Raw genomic sequence first — 21239 nt, forward strand, 5'->3', positions numbered from 1 at the left:
AAATCTATGATTTATTTAACTGTCTTTTGCATTTATTTATTTAGATGCTGTGTTGTTTATTGTTTGTTCATCCAGGACACTTTTAAAAAAAAGAGATAACACATCTCAAGAGATTTTCCTGGTAAAATAAATAAATAAATAAATAATAAGAGGTCTTGAGATATAAAATTGGTGAAAACAAGCCAACACCTATTGTATTATTACACAGAAATTCAGACTGCAGGTTTGTCAGTGATTTATAAACTTCTATTAGTAATTTGCCAAGAAAAAGAAGTCATGATTAAGAAAAATGTGACACTTTCTTTTCTGAGGTAAATAAACTTATTGTGGTCTTTGCAGTAATTCAACAGTAATTCATCATTCATCAGCCAATCTGATAACTTGACTTCAGTTTAAAGATAATATTTTTAGACTTTTAAAGATTTCATTTTTAGTATCTAATAAAATGGCGATTTGTGTTTTATTAACCTTGATTTATCCAAAAAGTGCACTTGTGTTTTTACTGGGTGAATCTGTGTGAACTGTAGTTGTGCTGTAGTCAGGACTTTGGTTAAATGTTTCATTCAATTCAATTAAAAGACTATCATAACAAATAATAAAGGAATATATAGTTAGATGCGACATCCAGTGATACACTGGTGTGTGTGTTTTTAATTTAAGTTTCATGCTGGTTGCTATTCATTTTGTAGATGAGCTCAAGCAGGATGGTTATTAAGTCTCCGTTTGTGTTCAGAAAAAGGAAGAATGGCAGTAAAACAACACCAGGGTCATAACAGAATTTTCAATTTTGAGTGAACTATGCCTTTAAACCTTGAGATGATTTCAAGTAAACTGACCTCTCCTTTAGGATAGCGGTATCGATATTTATCCTGGTCCCGTAATGCAAACTCAAGCGGATATCTCTGCTGGATCTCCTCATACATGAGCTCCTCGCAGACACCCTGAACACGCACACAGTGAAACCAATCAATTATTACACTGACTCAATCACTTTCCTTCGGATTGGTCCATGATTTATCAGAGGTCGCCACAGCAGAATGAACCACCAATTACTGTGGCATATGCTTTTATGCAGCGAATGCCTCAATTAATACAATAATTCTGAGATATTTGATTAATGACCATGGAAAAGAGACTTACAGCATCGATCTCATTGAGAGCTTTCCACTGTTCGTACGGTACGCCCACAGCTTCTGCCGTCTGTATGGTCCTCTTCATCTGACTCGTCCACACTTTCAAATCATGAATGTTCTGCGACTGGATAAACTGACCCAAAGTTTCAGCATACTATGAGGAAATGTCAAAAGAAATTATTTAATTGATGATCAATTTTTGACAACATTTTTTCAAACACTTCAAAAACTATTTCAATTGATTTTGCATAACTTTATTAAACATAAATAAAATTCTTTCACCAGGCACTTTTTTGAAAACAATACAAAAATTAGGTACTGTAATATTTAAGATGGTACCGATATTAATACGCATTTAATTATTTTTCATTCCTTTTTTTTTTTTTTTTTACAAATAAATATTTTGTAATGTTCTTTAAAAAAAACAACACTTGTCGGCGCCTATAGCCTAGTGGTTAGTGCGTCAACATATAGCACCCAGGTGCTTGCGGCAACCCGAGTTCGATTCCCGGCTCGAGGCCCTTTGCTGAACCTTTCCCTCTCTCTGCTCCACATACTTTCCTGTCTGTCAATCTCCACTGTCCTATCAAATAAAGGTGAAAACCCCTATAAAAACAATTATTTAAAAAAAGCAACACTTAAAATGTCTGTTCCGTTTGAGTTTATTTACACATATTTTTTTCTTTTATGCATAACTGATTTTTAGCATCAATCCTCCAGTTTTCAATCTCAACTGATCCTTCATAAATTCATTTACTAAGCCGATTTGCTGCTCAAAAACATTTATTTTAATGACCAATGTTGAAAACAGCTGTGTTGATTCCTATTTTTGAATCACAGTGATGAATACAACCATCAAAAGAAATTGATTTGAAATAGCAATTTTTTTCTAACTTTCTAAGCGTCTCAAATCTGAACACATTTAATGCATAACAAAAAGATTTCTTAAAAAACTTAAAAGTCCATGTGAAATCAAAATGTTCAATTTTTTTTATAGTTGGCGCACACTGCTATTTTTATTATCAATAATTAAATTGTGCAAGTGAATCCACTAAAAAAATGTTTGTTTTGATAATCTTCAATCAAAATCTGATGATATGCTTTTGCGTTTGGAGTGGCGGAACTTCTCTGTTGACTTCAGTTTGACGTTTAAGCAATAATAATATTATTAAACGTATTTACATTAGTTCCTAACGAGAGAATGATGTGCAAAAAGAAAGCCCCGCCCCCTACTCAATATTCAGTTTTACCTGGAAATACAACAACATACTGAAATAAAAGTATCAGCAACTTAATGTTCACCCTGACTTCAAAAACTGTCCTGATTTCATCACTATAGAGTATTCCAAGACGTCAAACCTCCTGGCATTTTTGTGAATGAATGCTAAGCTAAAAAAGAACTTAACATAAACAGGCCTTCACATCTTACCCTCTTTCCCCTTGCTGAAAGCCCTGAATCTCCTCCGATTCTGCCTTTAATGTTAAGATCACTCTCTCCATGCCGGCACAAGTAGATGGATCGTGGCGTGATGTGGATATTCATGAGGTAGTAAACTATACGGCTTTGTATATGGTCCTGAACCCGATTCACCAGGTACCTTCGACCCACATCAATGATCTTTATGAAAGAAAGATCCCTGAACACACACACAAAATTATATTTAATCAAAATATACACATTAAAAATTCAAGATCCAGTTCAACAGCACTGATATTATTAATATAAATAATATATAATATATATATAATAATATATAAATGATATTTACCGGTCCAGTTCCTCATCCAGGGGTTGGTAGGAGTTCTCATAACACTTTATCCTCTTCATAAAGTCTGCGACGGCCTCTTCTGTGTTACAGTGTGTGTAATCTGGACTGCCCAGTTTCACTTGCTGAACACCAAAACCACACATTTAGACAAAATACAGGGTGAGATAAAGATACTAAAGAGGTCTCTGTGACTTACCACAATGTTCTCAGCGATAACGTCAGGGTCTTCACACACAGACTCCACAAAGAACACCTGAAGGATGAGAGGAACACAGTGTTTTAAAAGAGCTAAATGTGAAACATGACAATTCAAGCTTTTAGATGAAATATTTCATATATCCGGCACCTTGAAACTGTTCTGCTCAGCAAATCTGATGATTGTGTCTCTTCTTTCTCTTGTTGTGTTTGTAGCATCAAAAACCTGAGGATTGAGTAATAAAAAAACAAGATAAAAGCATTAAATAAAATGTTTAATCGCAACTACTGTATTTTCTGGAGTATAAAAGTTGCAGTTTTATCATCTGAAACATAATGCAGAATTTCAAAAAGACTTCCTAATATTAAGCCAGCAAAACATACACAATGTGTTTTCTTATTTTGATTTTTTGTATTTTCAGGAGCCACAAGTATTTATTTTATGCTACTTGTATGTTTTTTGACTCTCAAAGAGGCTGGTAGACATTAGCGGCATTTCCACTGCAAGGCCAGTGCGAGCCAGGGCTTTTATCAGGCCGGGCTGGGCCAATCCCCCGGGAGCATGAGCAGTGAGGCCGAAATCATGTCGCGTTTCCACTGTCAGGCCAATAACTTGCAGCGCAGCACGCCATCCCCGCCCCCAGAATGCCCCATGAATCAAACATCACACAACCCACCCAGTTCAGCAGGAATCAGGCAGATAAAGCACACCATCGCATTATCACGAAACGATTAAAATGGAGACAATCGAAACAAACAAATGACACGCTACTGTACTATACAGGCCTGTGTATTTTCATTCATTATATTAGTTTACTCGCCGGCTGACTGTTGGCATTGTGCATCGAGTGGTCTCACCACTAATGGAGGGATGACCCAGTGCACCATCCATAATATAAAAACCACAGAATTTATCCGTAAATAACTCCGTATAAAATGTTTTTATAACATTCTTGTTTTGGCAGAACGGCACATCTAGACTGATTCTCCCCAAAGCATAATTATGATTTAAAATATTAAAAATCCTTCTGATAAAGCTCTAAATATTTCTTTTTTACATTTTTACCACGTCATATAAAACATAATTAGTTTGAGGTTATCGAAGACATTTTTACGTGCAGTTTTTCCCAATCCGTTAATACCCAGTGCAGGACTGGATGACAGAAAGGAATTGAAAGGTAGTTTCTGATGGTTTTGCTCACTCAAAAATGCTCTGTTTGCACGATTTGATTAATATCATCATATCTAAATACTTTATAAATAATATTTCAAAACTCCTCCATTGTTTATTGTTTTTAGAAAATATCTAAAATCTTTTTTTCAGATTTGTAAATGACAGTTCAAAATAGCTTAAAACTGTTTAATTTATTTGTATTGTATATACCTACATTGTTATAGCTTTTGTTTGTTTTATATTGGTTTATTTATTTAACTTGTTTTATTATATCCGATATTTCTAATTCTTTAAATGATTTCAGTAGCCTATAGCTTATTTTATCTAGATCTACGACACTACAAAAATGGACAGATCATTTGTAAAGTTTTGTCTTTCTGCTGTATTCATATATTGTATTATCTTCAAAATAAATAAAGAAAGAAAGAAGCAGCTCACGGTAATGACAGAACTGTGACGCGAGCGTTCTAATAGCCAGTTTCTCTCTCACACACACATGCATCTAAACGCCCATGTTTCATGCACAAACACCCTTTCAAACTTGACAAAAACTCTCGACAACTGAAAGTTACTGGCTGCTGTGTCTTTAATATGGTTTAAAGATTATTATGTGTTATTGAAACATCAAGGAGGCAGCAGCAAAGAAATATCACTTATTAAATTAAAACCACTTTAATTATTTTATGCAACAGCCTTAAATTTAAAAGGGAAACATAAGAGCGATCTTAAGCAAAAGACCCCTAGCCTATAAGGTGTTTTATGGAATATCTTAAACTGACCAGAAGCTATGCTTTTTCTTTCCCTTGTTTATTTATTTTTTGACACATGTACTTGTGCGTGATGGGAAAACTAGTGTAATGACAGCGGCACACTCTTGCAAACTTCGCCTTTGCTTTAACTCGGTCCCGAAGCCCCAGCTGGCTCGCTTTGGCCCAACGTATTCCCAGAGAAAGCCCCACTTTGGCCTGATCAGGCCCCGGAAGTGACTATTGAAATGCAACTGGCTCTGGCTCGCACTGGCTCGCTCGCTTTAGGCGCAACAGTGGAAACGCAGCTATTGACTTGTATTTTATGAATCACCATATAGCCACAAAGTTTTAGCTAAAAAAACTCCTTTAATGTTCTACTGAAGAAAAAACGTCATTTACATTTTTAAAGATGAGTAAATTAGCAGCAAATATTCATACAAGGGTGAACAATTCAATTTTTACCTGATGCAAATTGTGACTTATTTCCTCAAAAATAAGATAAAAAGAGACACTAGCTGGGTTTCCATCGTTTTTTTTTTAAGAATCGCATGAGAACTGAGTGATAAAAATGGAAAACTTTGAATAAAAATCCCTTAATTTGCATTAAAAAAAATTACAATCGCTTGAGGCGGTTTAAAAATGCTTTAATGCCAATAAAAAGAGATGGAAACATTTCCCCAATAAATTCTAAAGGGAACATTACACCCACGTGACCAATCAACTGTCTCCGTTTTGCTTGCCTTGTTTCCTTTTGGCTACTAGGTTGCCAGTCAGTTAACTATGGTCAACAAGGTTACCACTCTAACAACTTGATGGAAACCTAATTCACATGTGGAGATTTTTATTTAAATTTTTTTGCAAACTTAAAAAAGATTCACTTACAATTGATTCAGTTACAATGGAAATCCAGCTAATGTACAGGACGTTTTGAATTTGAACACAGTATTTGTGCATGTATGACATCCTCTATTTGTTGTGAATGGCATTGTTTTTTAAAATGGCGTTTTTCTTACCGCCACCTGTCCACCTTCATCTGTGAGGAACTGCCGAACATCATTGAGAGCTGCCAGTGCACACTGCCTAAAAAAAGACAAGCAATCACAAAACATTTTCTGAGCATTTCTATATTAATTGACATTTACTTACAGCTGTATGGTACACAAAGCTTTTGACATTTAATATATTAAACGATTAAACATAAGAACCCTGAACAGTAAATATAAAAGGACTCATTGATATCCTGACAGTATATTATGAAGTTATCACAAGCAAAAAACAGCCTAAATAGAGCATATACAAATTAAAATATAATTTTTATCACCACAGTACAAATGTTTAGCTTTTCAATAGCTAATCCAGTTGTGTGCCTAGTCCTGTTTTCAGGTTTTTCCTACTTTTTCCTCCCGATTATGCCCAGGTGAAAACATGAGGATAGCAGATCTGTCAGTCTCATTTCATTATTATTTTACATATTAAAGGGACAGTTCACTCAGAAATAAAAGTTCTGTAATTATTTACTCACCCTCCACATGTTTGAGTTTCCTTCCTCTGTAAAACACAAACGAAGATATTTAGAATAATGTTGAAAACCAGTAACCATTGACTTCTATAGTATTTTTTCCACTATTGAAGTCAATGGATTTCCAACATTCTTCAAAATATCTTTACTTGTGTTCAACAGAAGAAAGAAAATCATAAAGCTTTTCAAACCACTTGAGTGCGAGAAAATGATAACAGAACATTTATTTTTGAGTGAACTATCCCTTCAAGTCAGGTCTTAATGGAAGAATATAATATATTATATATTCTACCCATTCTACCATTTACTCCATAATAAAAATTACTCCATTAGATTCTTCAGACTGTAAACAAAGACTCATTGTTAGCTTGAAGCTTCTACACTAGGTTTCTTATATCTTATATTTGTAATTTAATGCAATGTCAGCAACAAAGGCTAGTTTCATGGCAAAAACTATTTAATAAAAACAAATACAATCAAAATCAACAAACAAATAAACAAAAGATAAGTTTGATAAGACTTTTAATGTTAATACATTTTAAAACAAATGAGCTTTTCCTGATAAAACGTTGCTCAATATCTCTTGGAGTGAGTTACTAATTTCAGGAATTTCAGACTGTAACCATTTTCTGTTTTTAATTTTATAGGCAATCAAAAGAGTTTATCACACTTTTATTAGATTTGTCTTTTAACTCAGAGTTTGTGAGGCCTAGATAGGGTTTCTGCAGGTTTCATCAAGTCAAGTTTAAGACTTTTAAGACCTTTTTAAGACTTATTTCAGACTTAAACAGGGCTAAATGCTGAGGATTTTTTTCTAATGCCCTGGTTGGACCAGCAGATTAAAAGTCTTTTACTTGCCCTATCAAAAAAGGCATTTCTTAAGGCTGATTTAGCTGACAGTAGGTTTTTATGTTCTCTGTGTCGAGTTTTTTTGTGGGTGTATTGTTTTTTCTGAATGCTACCTTACTATACAAGTAGCTAAAATTCGCTCATTCACAGGTGGGAACCGGTGGACGTGCGACAACTTTAATCAGGTAAACACAAAAAAAGTTTCCATCTGGATCTCTTTCATGGGACTCAACACTTGTAAACAGTCTCTCCATCGGGCTCGCAGCTCTCAGCACCGCCCACACTCATCACCACTACCAAATTATCAAGCCGACCAATCACAGAGCTTGAGCTACGCATCGTTGCAAAGTGTAGTTAAATTTTTTTTTTTAATAGGGGGGGGGGGGGTACCTTTATTTGGAAAGATAGTAGTAAGTATTGACAGGAAACTGTGGGGAGCAGAGAGAAGGGAAGGATCGGCATAGGACCACGAGGCGGGAAGAGAACTTGGGTCGCCGTGAGCACCGGAGTGCATGTGTCGACGCACTAACCACTACACCTCTGGCGCCGACTTACATTTTTTGAGAGGTGGTCAGCCGGTCCATACGCATGCGCTTGATGCAGAAGTATAAATCAGCCTTTAGTCACATTTTAAATAATGTGTCAAATAAAGCACTTTTTTTAACCTAGATTTTTCTGTAAAAGAAGTTTTAAAAATTATATTAAACTAGATAGAATTAAATTCTCAATCCTCAGGTTACATGGATATGGGAAAATGAAGACCTTCAAGACTACAAAACATTTTTTCAGTGAATTTAAGATTTTTTAGGCTTCAAGTTTTCGATTTGAAATGTAAGACTTTTTAAGACCCTGCGGACACCCTGCTAGATAATGTTGAGAAAGTAAACTCAATGGGGATTGTGTTCTCAAAGCACGTATGAATATTTAAACATTTCCAGAATAACAGTAACTTGTTTTCATGATCACCATTGACAAAAATCTTAGTCTTACTTCCTGATTTTGAGCCCCTCTTCATTGTCTGGTCGAAAGAACTCAAAGGATTTGTAGATCTTTACACATTCTCGCCTGTATTGGCCAACGTTAAACTCTGCGGAAGTAAAAGAAACCAACTTGAGGAAGAGCAAAACCACATGTGGATCAACAGAGTCTTGGCCCAGCATTTTACGAATCTGCACTTTGTAAACTCAATCCAAACCTTTCGTGGGAACATCAATCCAGTTGAGGTAGCGTGTCAGTTTTTTGGAGATGTAGGTCTTTCCTCTGGCGGGTAGACCGACGGTTACTATCAGCGTGGGGCAGTTGGTCATGCATACTGGAAGAAACAAAAACAGCGGCTCACAGAACACTTAAAAACATGTTTAGATTCCTATTTGTATTTAAGCTGAGCTGTGGATCATCACACATCTTATTGCATAAAGAACAGCAATGATTTGATCTTTGTGCAGTTCTGGTGGCATTTTTATTGCTTTAATCAAATCTGTGTGTTGTAATTGTAGAGCATAAGTCATTTTGGTATCGCCACATCAAATTGCATAATATCATATCTATGCCAATTTAATTGGGTAATTTAAAATGGGTGAAAATTAGGGCTGCACAGTATATCGTTTCAACATCTGTATTGCAATGCATCCGCAATAGTCACATCGCAGGATCTGCAATGTCAACTTTGGATTATAATCAACCATGAAACACAGTTCAGTGCATGATTTTTGGAGTATTTTAACCATAATCTAACAGTGTACAAGATTGTTACTTGGATGTGTTTTTAAGACCTGCGACTGAAAGATTTAAAGCACATCTAAACCTTTTAAACAGAAGAAATTATAAAGTTTTCTGCTTTAACAAAGATTAATTGTGTTTAATCGTTTATACGTTGAAGACGATAGTGTTATTTTACGTTTGATAATTGAATTTCTGTACCTCTATATTGTTAGATTCCACTGAAAACCATAAAGAGCTATTTATCTTTTATTTTTGTTCTGTTGTTTTGTTTAATTTTCTATATTTTTAGGTATTTTACAGAGATGTACTCCCCTACAAAATCATCCCAATCAATGTAAAATTCTGAATGCTTTTGAAAAAGTTACTTAAGCCATACTGTGAAATTATATTTATATTGCAATACATGTTGCAGAAATATCACAATGTCAGGTTTTTTCCATTATCGTGCAGCCCCAAGCTTTATTGCTATTTGTTTGTACATTTTAAAATTATTACTGTATTTAAAAAAAATGTCAGAAATATTAGTATATACTGTAAGACCATATATGATAAGGTAGAGATTTATAGTTTAAGCTTCTTACAAAAAATCTAAAATGCTTTGTATTTATTTAAATGCCTTTAGGTATATAATAGGGCTGCACAATATATCGTTTCAGCATCGATATTGTAATCTGACGCATTGCAGGATATATGCAATGTTGAGTTTGTATCATAATTTATCATTTGCATGTGTTTTTGATGCCTGTGATTGTATTATGACCTTAAAAGCATTCAGGTATAAGAAATTGTACCATTTGTGATTTAAACAACGATTCATTTTATTAAATTACTTTTATTTTTATCATTCAGTTACTGTACTTGAATGCTGTTAGACTTGGAAAACGATAAATCGCTATTTCAATTGTATCTTTTTCTTGATTGTATTTATAGATAGTTATGCGTGAAAATACTCACAACATGTGCAAATACAAAAATGCACAGCAAATAAACCAGACCACAACGAAAATGTGTCAGGGGACCCCAAAAAGTTTATAGATTGTTTATTTAGATGTATTTTACTGCAGAATCATCTCAATCCAACTAACATTATAAATTCTTTCCAAATAGAGATATGAAGTCATCTGGTGAAATTGTATTAAATCGCAATATATAATCGCAAAATATAATAATAAAAATATCGCAATGTTAGATTTTTACAATATTATACAGCCTTAGTATATAAAATATTGAATACTTTTAGACCTTAAATGTTGAAAAGAAATTATAAGTAAAAATTAATGTTTATTAATGTGTTATACATATTTTTTTTAAACTTTAAGGTCTGAGATATTGTCATTTTCTGAAAAATATTTCTCTAAATCATAATATTCTTACTTGAAGACAAATTATCGGTAGTCATAAATTAAAATAAAAATATTTGCATTTTACTAAAAAAATGTGTATTTGTCAATGGGAAACCATAAGAACTGGTTATAACCCATAACACACACACACACACAGTAGTAATATATTTAATAAAATGTAATAAACGTGCTATTACTGAACCAATACAGCTTGATACACAATAACTATTTAATTTACAACTATTTACGATTTATTGTCTCTTATTTAATTCAGTTGTTTACATATCTAAGATTACAAGTTAGCCTAGTACTGTGCAACAATTTATATTGTAACAAATGAACGTTATAAATCACATATATAATACAATAATACAGTAAAACACAGAATTCGTAATCTTCTTAAATCTTATGTAATGCTATTAAAAATAATAATTAAAAAAGTAAACGTACTCAAACAAAAACCTCTCGATTTCTTCATGTCCAGCTCGAAACATGGTGTTAAATAGTGTGTCATATTATAAGTATTGCATCAGAAAAACCCCTTTAACCCAAATCTGCCTCCAGCATCTCATTCTTTCATTCACGCTTACCCTTTTTCTGACTAATGTGCCTGTCAGGAAGGCCGTTTCTAGAGGATGGCACCCATATTTTCTTTAAAGGATTCTGGGTGAGCTCTCGGGTCAAACTATTGCCGCATTTCTCCGTGTCGTTCTCTATCAAACTCATTATAATCCGTCGTCTCTACACTCGAGCGTCCATAACCATCAGTGCGCACTAAAGACAGCGTTGAGGAACGGCATGAGACTGGTAGGGAAAAGGTCTACCGTAATGACATCAACGGATGCGCGCTTACAAATATCTACCGTAAACATTGGTGTGTTTTCATAGTAACAACAGTAGGACAGATTAAAAAAGTGTTCTTTAGATACATGACTTAGTTACTTGGTTTATATTAAGAGCTTGAAACATAACATTAATAAAACTGATATTTGTACCATTTTTTAAGTTAGCTGTTAACCTACTAAAGTTTGTTTGTGTCATTGTTCTGTTCGCCACTGTGTGGTCACCTGATATCTGTTACTTTTCTCAGCGCTGCTGCTAAAGGACTAATCATAACCATTTGTGGTTGGCTGCTTGATAGATTTAATACTGTAAACGTACTGGATGCTGGATTCCACACAATTCCTTCATGTTGTCCCAACACGAATAAATTCAATTAACTTAATTGTTTATACAAATATAAGTAGATTTAACATTAATTAAGTTTTAACTAGTGTTAATTCAGCTCATTTGAAATATATTAGTTTGAACAAGCAGCAAAACTCTTTTTTTAGTGTATAAATGTGTCCAGTCATCAAAATAAAAAGTGCTTTTGTGTATGGGTAAAAGATTTGTCTTTTTTAGTTAACAATATTCACATAATGACAAAAATTGTAACCTAAAATTGCAAAGACTGATACGTTACATTAAATAACAGAAAACTTTCTTTATTAAGTTAATTTTTTTAATAAATATACAATATTAAATGAAAAAAATGGGAACAAAGTGTTCAGTTTTATTCAGATACTCAAAATTATTAAAATGTGCAATTTCTTGCAGATGATATTATTAATATGCCTAGAAAACAAGATGATTTTTTTTTATAGTAAACCTAGGCCTGCCACAATAATTAATACAACGACTTATCATACAACACATGGACATGACCTCAATCATTTATATTCATCCATAAAAACCAATTCTAGCAACAGTTTAGCTGATTGTGCGACATCTCTATCTCTACTGGAGGTGTCATTGTCAGTATGGTTAAACAAACGCTGTAGTATATCTACTATAAATTAGGGTTGTGTTACTATAAATAAACGGTAGTGTCGTCATTAACGGTCTGTCTACAATAGATAATGTTGGATGTGGAAAAGTCACTGAAATTATCACACTTTGTTTTAAAGCCCTTTGGGTTGCAAGTTTTGTGATGTTTTCTGATGTTTCAAAAGCACATATGAATCGGTTTGTTTCTGTTCCTCTCAATATGATTTAGTAGCTACAACAACCGTGACAATATATTAAAAAGAACCACTCCCGAAGTGAAATTTTTAATTACTTTGGATTCTTAACTGATAAAAAAAATTGATGAAAACCCCCAAATAGCAACAGGAAACATTGAAACAATTTCTAACCACTTCGTATAGCCTAATTTTGTTTGAAAAATGCTTTCTTTGTAAAAAATTTCATTTGCTATAATTTGTATCTTTATTTTAATGTATTTGTTGTAGGTCAGTTATCTACAAAATAAACAAATAGAATGAATTGTAGGTGAAGTGAAAATAATACATTTTTCAGTAATAAGGAAATTATTAATTAAATTCAAGACCCATTATAAAATATAGTATTCCTGACAATTTTCTTTATAATTTGAGTTAAGAGTTACAGTATCGCAATACTATTTGGTATCATGATACTTCAGCTGGTATAGTATCGTATGATGAATTAATGGCATCGTGACAACCCTACTGTAAAATATAGTATATTTTCATGTGGGTGTCTGACGAATGAAAATAGATCTGGCAGATATCAGATAACGCAGCCTCTGTTACTTTTTACCTGGCAAGTTTACCTTCATTCATTTAGTTTTTTTTTTTCGTCTTGGTCCCTTTTCATATTTTGATTCCAATGCCTAATTACTAAATAATTAAAATGACTATAATTAAATAAAATATTCTTAGGAATAAATTATTATGCGCTCTTTAGAAGAGTGTACTGGCATTGAGATGATATTCTGGCATTATGTAATGAGTGGCATAAAATGGTCTTAAAATGACAATAATATTGTTTATTGCAATATATTATGCTGCAATATATCGCAACAAAAAATAGATATTGTGAAAGGCTATGTAAACTAATCAGATTTAGCAGATAACTATGAGTTAACACTCTGTATTTAACAATAATATGCAGCAGCAAAATGTTATGGCACATAAATATGAATATGATTTTATAATAAAAACAAAATAAATAAATACTGGTGTGTAAATATAACATCAAGTAAACCTAAATTTGGTCTAGTAAATGTTAATCATGCAAGATTTTATAATGTATTATATTTCATTACCACACCTATAAAAAAATAAAAGAGCAGAGAGAAATGATATCAAATGAGTCAATTTCAGATTAAAAAAACACCAACAGCCAATCAAAATCAACCAGTGGTCTTTTTCTGTGAATGCTAATTGTCATTATGGTTATATTCAGGGGGCGGATTTATTGATTTGGGGGCTTTAAGCAATTGCAGCCACAGGGCCGAGCAGTCTTAATATGCACCCTTTGTACTTTTATTTATCTTCTATTCATTTACATCTCTCCTTTTCTACGTTTTATCTCTGTGCAATCTCTAAATTTTAAATGATTTGTTTCCTTAAAATTAATTCACAAAAAATAATAAACTATTTTATTTTTAATGCTAAATCTCTACCTGATTTGACTACTGGACTGCTCCATGATTCTGGATGGGGGACAAATGTGCGAATATGTAATAAATATGTTAAAAATTTATTTCTTAGACCCTAACCCACACAAAACATGATAGAAAGCAATTTCAAACCTCACTTATAGACCATTTTTGAGAGATGTAAACAAAAACAATGGTCCAAACATATTTCCCTGAATCCAAAAAGAACCACATATTGATAAATATTGTTATATTATGTTAATAATTGCTGTTTTAACATTAAATTACATGACCAAATCGAAATGGTCTATTGCAGAGATGCCCAAACTAGGGCCTGCAGGTCAAAGTTGGCCCATTGTAACCTTTGATTTGGCCCACCATCCCATCTGAGAAAGAAGTACGAATGATGGGCAGGGTAATTTAAAATAAAGTTTTTGTTTGTTTGTTTGTTTGTTTGTTTGTTTGTTTGTTTGTTTGTTTGTTTGTTTGTTTGTTTTAGTGCTGAGCTCCATAAAAAAGCCAACTGAAATTATTTTTTTTATTTAAAGGTTAATTGTAAATACATAAATAAATACTTTGTAAAAATGTAAATACTGTCACTCAATACAGATAAAGGACAATGCAGAAGACATCTGCGAGCAAATCAAGGCAATAGCAGGTGCAGCTTGACTAGCATAACTCCATTCTGTTATAAATGAGATAGTTTTTTACTGTAATAAGTTCATTATATACTGTTATAATTAATAAAAAAAAAATGATTTCTAGTTATTTTTTAATATTATTAAATAAATTAGGAAGTATTAATGACAGCTATATTTACTTTCAGACCACTAGCCTCAATCTAGTTTGGTTTCTGGCCCTTCATAAGAAAAGGTTTGGGCACCCCTGGTCTACTCGTTATATTTATAGTTATGGATCTTGGAGTGAAATGAATTCTTTTATAATCATTTTCATCAGATGAAATAACGGCAATAGAACATTGCGTTAAGCATTTTTTTTTTCCGGCAAAGTTTTATTTAAGCTACAATTTAGATGACTTTATTTTTAAATCAAATATAGCAGATCACAGCAGGTTTTAGAGGGGTCTGTAACTCATTTTTACCCAAACTGCTAATTCTAGCGCCACCGTGTGGTACATGAACATATTGTTTTATTTAATTACTTTATCATTCATCTTTAAAATAAACTTAATGTACATATTTGAGCCTTACATTTATTAGCCGAATGAAATGCACAAATGCAGACGTTCAATTAACAGGCTACACTGGTTATTGTCATTTTGAATGTCTCTGCAGGCTTGAGGGCAAGTTGTAACTAGAATAGTCTGCTTTCACCAGATATGCAACTATGAATCACGGTATATCAAGTCAAACGTGTTATATTCACAACATAACGATATTAAAAGCATGCCTGCAATAGCTACAGCCAAATAAAACACAAAAAACGGGAATTAGGTCAAAGTTCACGTTCAAAATATTCAGTTTAAAAGCTTACAGATGCAGCCCAAATTCAAAACATGAAATCACTGCTTTCAAAACAACAATACTATTGCAGACAGGTACAGTTTAAAGCTAAAAATAATGCTAGAAGCTTTAAATTATTACATTTTTGGAAGTGAGAGCAGTTAAAGACATGATAATATTCAGGAACTGTCCACTAGGTGGCAAGACGGAGACATATTCATGGCTGCAGACCCCAATGGATTATGGGTAGGGGATTTGACTTGAGCTGTCTGCAACTGTGCATAGCTTGATAATAACAGTGATTTGTGGGAAGCAGCATACACTATCAGTGCACAATGACCGTCTAAAACACAGAAAAACAGGCTACATGATTGCTTTGAATAAAACTGAGAGGTAATTTTACATTTTTACAAAACATTCTACTAAAATGACATATGCATGTGTATGTAATAACACTGATCAAACCCTTCACGTAAATTTCCTTATTAAATAAAGACACTTTAGTCTTGCAACAGATTCTGCATGAGGAACTAGTAAAACCTCAACAATCACACATTTACTCCCAATTCTAGATTTTGTTTGAGTCTATGGTCAAAATATGAATCATAATTCTCAGTCAGCAAATCAGACATCATAAATCAGTATTAAGATGTCCTGAACTAGATCTGCTAAACAAGCACATGTGGGTGTGGAATATTTGTTCAACTCACTGTAAAAAAAAAAAACATAATACTAACGACTACATGTTCTCTCAAAACAATCTGTCAAATCTCGAAAATAAGATTTCCTTAGGTTTAATTATAGCGTGTGCTTTTTAGTAACCACAATGAATTAAAAATACAGTATTATGCCAAAGAATACATCATTATTTACTCTCCCTCCTAGGATCTGTTGAACACAAAAGAAGATATTTTGAAGAATGCATGTTGCAGCAACCCATCAACATCCACAGGTACTAAAATAAAGTACTATGGAAGTCAATGGGTGCCAGAAACCAACATTTTTCAAAATATCTTCTTTTGTTTTTAATGTGGTCTTGTTGATTGAAAAAGTGAGATATTTTTGGCAAACTACTTTCTCGTGGGGTTTCTTTCAACTGTTAAACACAAAAGAAGATATTTTGTAGAAAGCTGGTTGCTGCAACCCATCAACATCCACAGGTACTTAAATAAAGTACTATAGAAGTCAATGGGTGCCAGAAACCAACATTTTTCAAAATATCTTCTTTTGTGTTTAGTGTGTACTTGTTTAGTAACTTTCATTCTCATCGCAATTGATTAAAGGCATAGGATTTTGCCAAGAAATACCTCATAATTTACTCTCCCTCATAGGGTTTCTTGCATCTGTTGAACACAAATGAAGATATTTTGAAGAATGTGGGTTGCTGCAACCCATCAACATCCATAGTTAGTCAAATAAAGGTACTATAGAGGTCAATGGGTGCCAAAAACCAGCATTTTCAAAATATCTTCATTTGTGTTTAAAGGAAGAAACTCATATAGATTTGTGACAAGTGAAGAGTGAGTAAATAATGGCAGAATTGCCATTTATGAGTGAACTATCCCTTTAAATTGCAAAAAAATACATCCATTTTATTCACAACTCCTCATTTTACAATTCTGAAAGAAAAGCAACAACAGATGCGTTCTTTATATATCACATAACCTTCTCTTTTTCTGTCTTCTCTCTAGGTCACAGTACTCTATTTTTACCACCTCACTGGCTGCATTTTACCTTCACGTCAGTCAGTAAACCAACAAACATGGCCATGATTTGACCTCAACTCCTCCACACTCTTGGACAACATGACTTACATGCTTAAGAAAAATCACTGACACTAAAAAAAATACACAAAATCCTTCACAACACAATGAAAAATCATGTAACACCTCAGTGCATTTCAGTGAATGCAGCACATGACCCAAACACTCTCTGGTTATCTCCATTCATTCAGTTGCAATGCCCCCAACGCGACGTCATATTTATATTTAGACCACACGCATGTTTTACAGCAATGTATGACCATAGGTTATGTGAGTATATCATTAACAGACCGCAGATAAAATGCTACTGCTCAATTAAATGGCTCGTGAACTGCTGAGTTCAACGCACACGCGCCTACGTGACAGAGTCTTGTTTACTTCTTCCTCCTCGCGCACACAATACCAGCTGCTTCCGCCAAAAAAACAGCCAAAATCTCAAGCTCCTTACCCCTCTTATCCAGATTCTGTGTGATTTTGGACCGGCCAGCACCCCTCATTGTCCTCGTTTTGTGTGTTAGTGCTTTATTTTGATGCTCGAGCCTTGAGGTATAAAGGAGAAGTATGTGAAAACACGAGCACACACGCCCACTGATTGACAGGCGGCGAAGCCAATCGCTGCGAGGCAGAGGCGCGCGGACACGCCCACCCTACGTTGTAAGGAATCAGGGCAAAGTTTGTGTTGATACTGTTGCGCAGTGTTATGCAATGTTTTTTGTATTTTGTTGAGGAATGGCACCAATTAATGAATACATGCGCTCAATTCTGTGTTTGCAAGTTGAAAGAAGATGACATGACTTATTGAACATACCCAAAAACTGTTTAATACGACTGCAATTCATTATTTTATTATCTGGAACTACAATAAGATGCACAAAAAGGCAGAGTAATAATAATAATGATATTAATTTTATTATATTTTATTGTAATTATTACTACTCTGCATTTGTTGTTTACTTTTAAAATATTAACTTGTCTCATATTTCCTCTCAAGTAAAACTGACTCTCATATAAGATAATAAAAGCCACATGATTGCTTTATGATTCATAAGAACTACACTCGCCGGCCACTTTATTAGGTACACATATCCAACTGCTCGTTTCAAATTTCTAATCAGCCCCATGGAAGCAACTCAGAGCTTTTAGTCATGTAGACATTGGTCGAGACAATCTGCTACAGTTCAAACCGAGCATCAGAATGGGGAAGAAAGGGGATTTAAGTGACTTTGACCGTGGCATGGTTGTTGGTGCCAGACGGGCTGGTCTGAGTATTTCAGAAACTGCTGATCTACTGGGATTTTCACACACAACCGTCGTTAGGGTTTACAGAGAATGGTCAGAAAAAGGGAAAATATCCAGTGAGCGGCAGTTTTGTGGGTGCAAATGCTTTGTTGATGCAAGAGGTCAGAGGTGAATGGCCAGACTGGTTCGAGCTGATAGAAAGGCAACAGTAACTCAAATAACCACTCGTTACAACTGTGGTATGCAGAAGAGCATCTCTGAACACACAACATGTCCAACCTTGAGGCGCATGGGCTACAGCAGCAGAAGAACACACTGCTTCTGCAGAGTGCCTCTTCTGCCAGCTAAGAACAGAAAACTGAGGCTACAATTGGCACAGGCTCACTAAAACTGGACAACAGAAGATTGGAAAAACGTTGCCTGGTCTGGTGAGTCTCGATTTCTGCTGCGACATTCGGATGGTAGGGTCAGAATTTTGCACCAACAACATGAAAGGATGGATCCATCCTGCCTTTTATTAATGGTTCAAGCTGGTGGCGGTGTTGTAATGGTGTGGAGGACATTTTCTTGGCACACTTTGGGCCCATTAATACCAATTGAGCTTTGTGTCTATCCCCCAGCCTACTTGAGTATTGTTGCTGACCATGTCAATTCATTTATGACACAGTGTAGCCATCTTCTGATGGCTACTTCCAGCAGCATAACACGCCATGTCATGAAGCGCAAATCATCTCAGACTGGTTTCTTAAAAAAATGACAATGAGTTCACGGTACTCAAATGGCCTCCACAGTCACCAGATCATAATCCAATAGAGCACCTTTGGCATGTGGTGGAACGGGAGATTCGCATCATGGATATGCAGTCGATAAATCTACAGCAACTGCGTGATGCCATCATGTCAATATGGATCTCTCTGAGGAATTTTCCAGTACCTTGTTATATTTTCAGTACCTGCCACGAAGGATTAAGGCAGTTCTGAAGGCAAAAGCGGGTCCAACCCGGTACTAGTAAGGCGTACCTAATAAAGTGGCCAGTGAGTGTATATACTATTTTTCTTTCTTTAACAAAATGGATATCTTTATCAAATTACAATGTGTCTATAAAGGTTGTTGTAGCATTATTGCAGTGAAAATAAAATTGCACTGCCTACAGAATGTTAGGTATCATTCATAATCTAATTTAATAAGGCCACCGTGTCGAACTAATGCAGGAGAGGTGTTTTAATTGCACGCCGTCTCTCGGGAATCTCGATCGGCTACATTAGGAACATCTTGACCTGCTGGATGCTGCAGTGTTTCTGCATTCAAAACATATTTAGCCTGTGCAATGGAACATGTCCCTCACGTAGACACACAGCCCATAGTGAAGCCACAGTAAAGACAGACGGAGCTCTGGACAAAGGCCAAGTCAGGACAAAGGTCACATGGTCTGTGCTGGGTGATTAAAACTGCTTGAGTTGGAGTTAGTGGGTGTAACGTTGTTGTTAATTGTCACTGTAGTGTTTTTCGTAAGCTGTAGAAAAGACAAGAATGATGTGATTTGTGAGGTTTTGCCCAAGGGTGCATTTCCCAATAGACTTGTTAGTTAACATGGTCAGAAGTTTTGTCATTAACAACATAGTTGACAGATTTGGCGTTTCCCAAATTTTTTATAGTCAGCTTTTAGAAGCTGCCATGACGTGCAGACTTAAAGGGACAGTTCATCCAAGAGAAAAGAAAATTCTGTCATCATTCACTTACCTTTCACTTGTGGAAAACCTGTTTGATATTTTATTCTTCACAAAATAACTTCATTTGAATTTGTAAACCTCTAACGATTGACCTCCATAGCATTTTATGGATTGGTATCAGTTTCCAACATTCTTCAAAATATCTTCTTCAGGTTCAACAGGAAAAAAAGGATCTCATATTTGGAACCATTCATTTATTTTATTTTCGGCTTAGTCTCTTTATTAATCTGGGGTCGCCACAGGCTCTTTTATGTTGGATTCTTCTATACAAACACATTTTGTCTCACCATAAACAAATAAAATAGAATAATAAATGTCAGATATAAGAATAAGATCAACTTTCTATGACAATTGGGTTAAAGAAAGATATTCTATTAGTCTCACAGTTATTAAACGATGAAGGATATGTCCTAAATCATACTAAATCTCTAGAGAAGTTCAGTTTTCCAGTGCCTCCACGTATAGTATTGTAATTGATGCAATACCAGCAGGCCTGGCGAGGCTTTTGCAGGATTACAGTGAACTAAATAAACTAACTAACCAAATTAATACTGGTCTATAAATCACTAAATGGCCTAGGACCTCAATACATTACAGATATGCTCACTGAATACAAACCTAACAGATCACTCAGATCTTTAGGATCATATAAACTAGAAATTAAAAGAGTTCAGTCAAAGCAGGGTGAGTCGGCTTTCAGCTATTACACCCCTCACTGCCGGAATCAGCTTCCAGAAATGATCAGATGTGCTCCAACATTAGGCACATTCAAATCAAGACTGAAAACACATCTGTTTAGCTGTGCCTTTACTGAATGAGCACTGTGCTACGTCCGACAGATCACACTATTATGTTTTTCTCTTCTTTTTTCATTCTTTTTTTTTTTTTTTACCATTTTTATATCATTTGTTTTTATTTTTCTTATACTTGTTTCTTTTATTCCTGTTTATGTAAAGCACTTTGAATTGCCTCTGTGTATGAAATGTGCTATATAAATAAACTTGCCTTGCCTTACCTAACTAACAGTTAAAAAGAGATTTTATTAGATGGTTTTGATATCAAAGATAGAAAATGTAATAATACATTTCTTAGAAGTTTGATTCATTATCCTGCGACCTTTAGACACAAGTACTTTTGGAATAACCA

General features: G+C 34.4%; 1 protein-coding gene across 3 annotated transcripts in view; it reads right to left on the reverse strand.

The window, feature by feature from the left end:
* Positions 1-17700, reverse strand: part of pfkfb4a (6-phosphofructo-2-kinase/fructose-2,6-biphosphatase 4a) — a 30368-nt gene extending 12668 nt beyond the window's left edge. For 2 of the 3 annotated variants that reach the window (XM_056467780.1, XM_056467779.1), the window contains exons 1-10: positions 11044-11237; positions 8584-8700; positions 8379-8475; positions 6034-6100; positions 3249-3323; positions 3099-3155; positions 2903-3024; positions 2563-2770; positions 1141-1287; positions 837-941 (exon numbers count right to left, since the gene is read on the reverse strand). In XM_056467780.1, the coding sequence (XP_056323755.1) occupies positions 837-941; positions 1141-1287; positions 2563-2770; positions 2903-3024; positions 3099-3155; positions 3249-3323; positions 6034-6100; positions 8379-8475; positions 8584-8700; positions 11044-11179 (1131 nt within the window). In that variant the 5' untranslated portion in view covers positions 11180-11237. Of the gene's footprint in view, positions 1-836; positions 942-1140; positions 1288-2562; positions 2771-2902; positions 3025-3098; positions 3156-3248; positions 3324-6033; positions 6101-8378; positions 8476-8583; positions 8701-11043; positions 11238-17572 lie in introns of those variants that run through there. The other variant, XM_056467781.1, reaches the window with a different exon arrangement.
* Between the last annotated feature and the right edge of the window lie 3539 nt (positions 17701-21239).

This window comes from Danio aesculapii, chromosome 11 (genome assembly GCF_903798145.1).
Source record: "Danio aesculapii chromosome 11, fDanAes4.1, whole genome shotgun sequence".
Classification (NCBI taxonomy): Eukaryota; Metazoa; Chordata; class Actinopteri; order Cypriniformes; family Danionidae; genus Danio; species Danio aesculapii.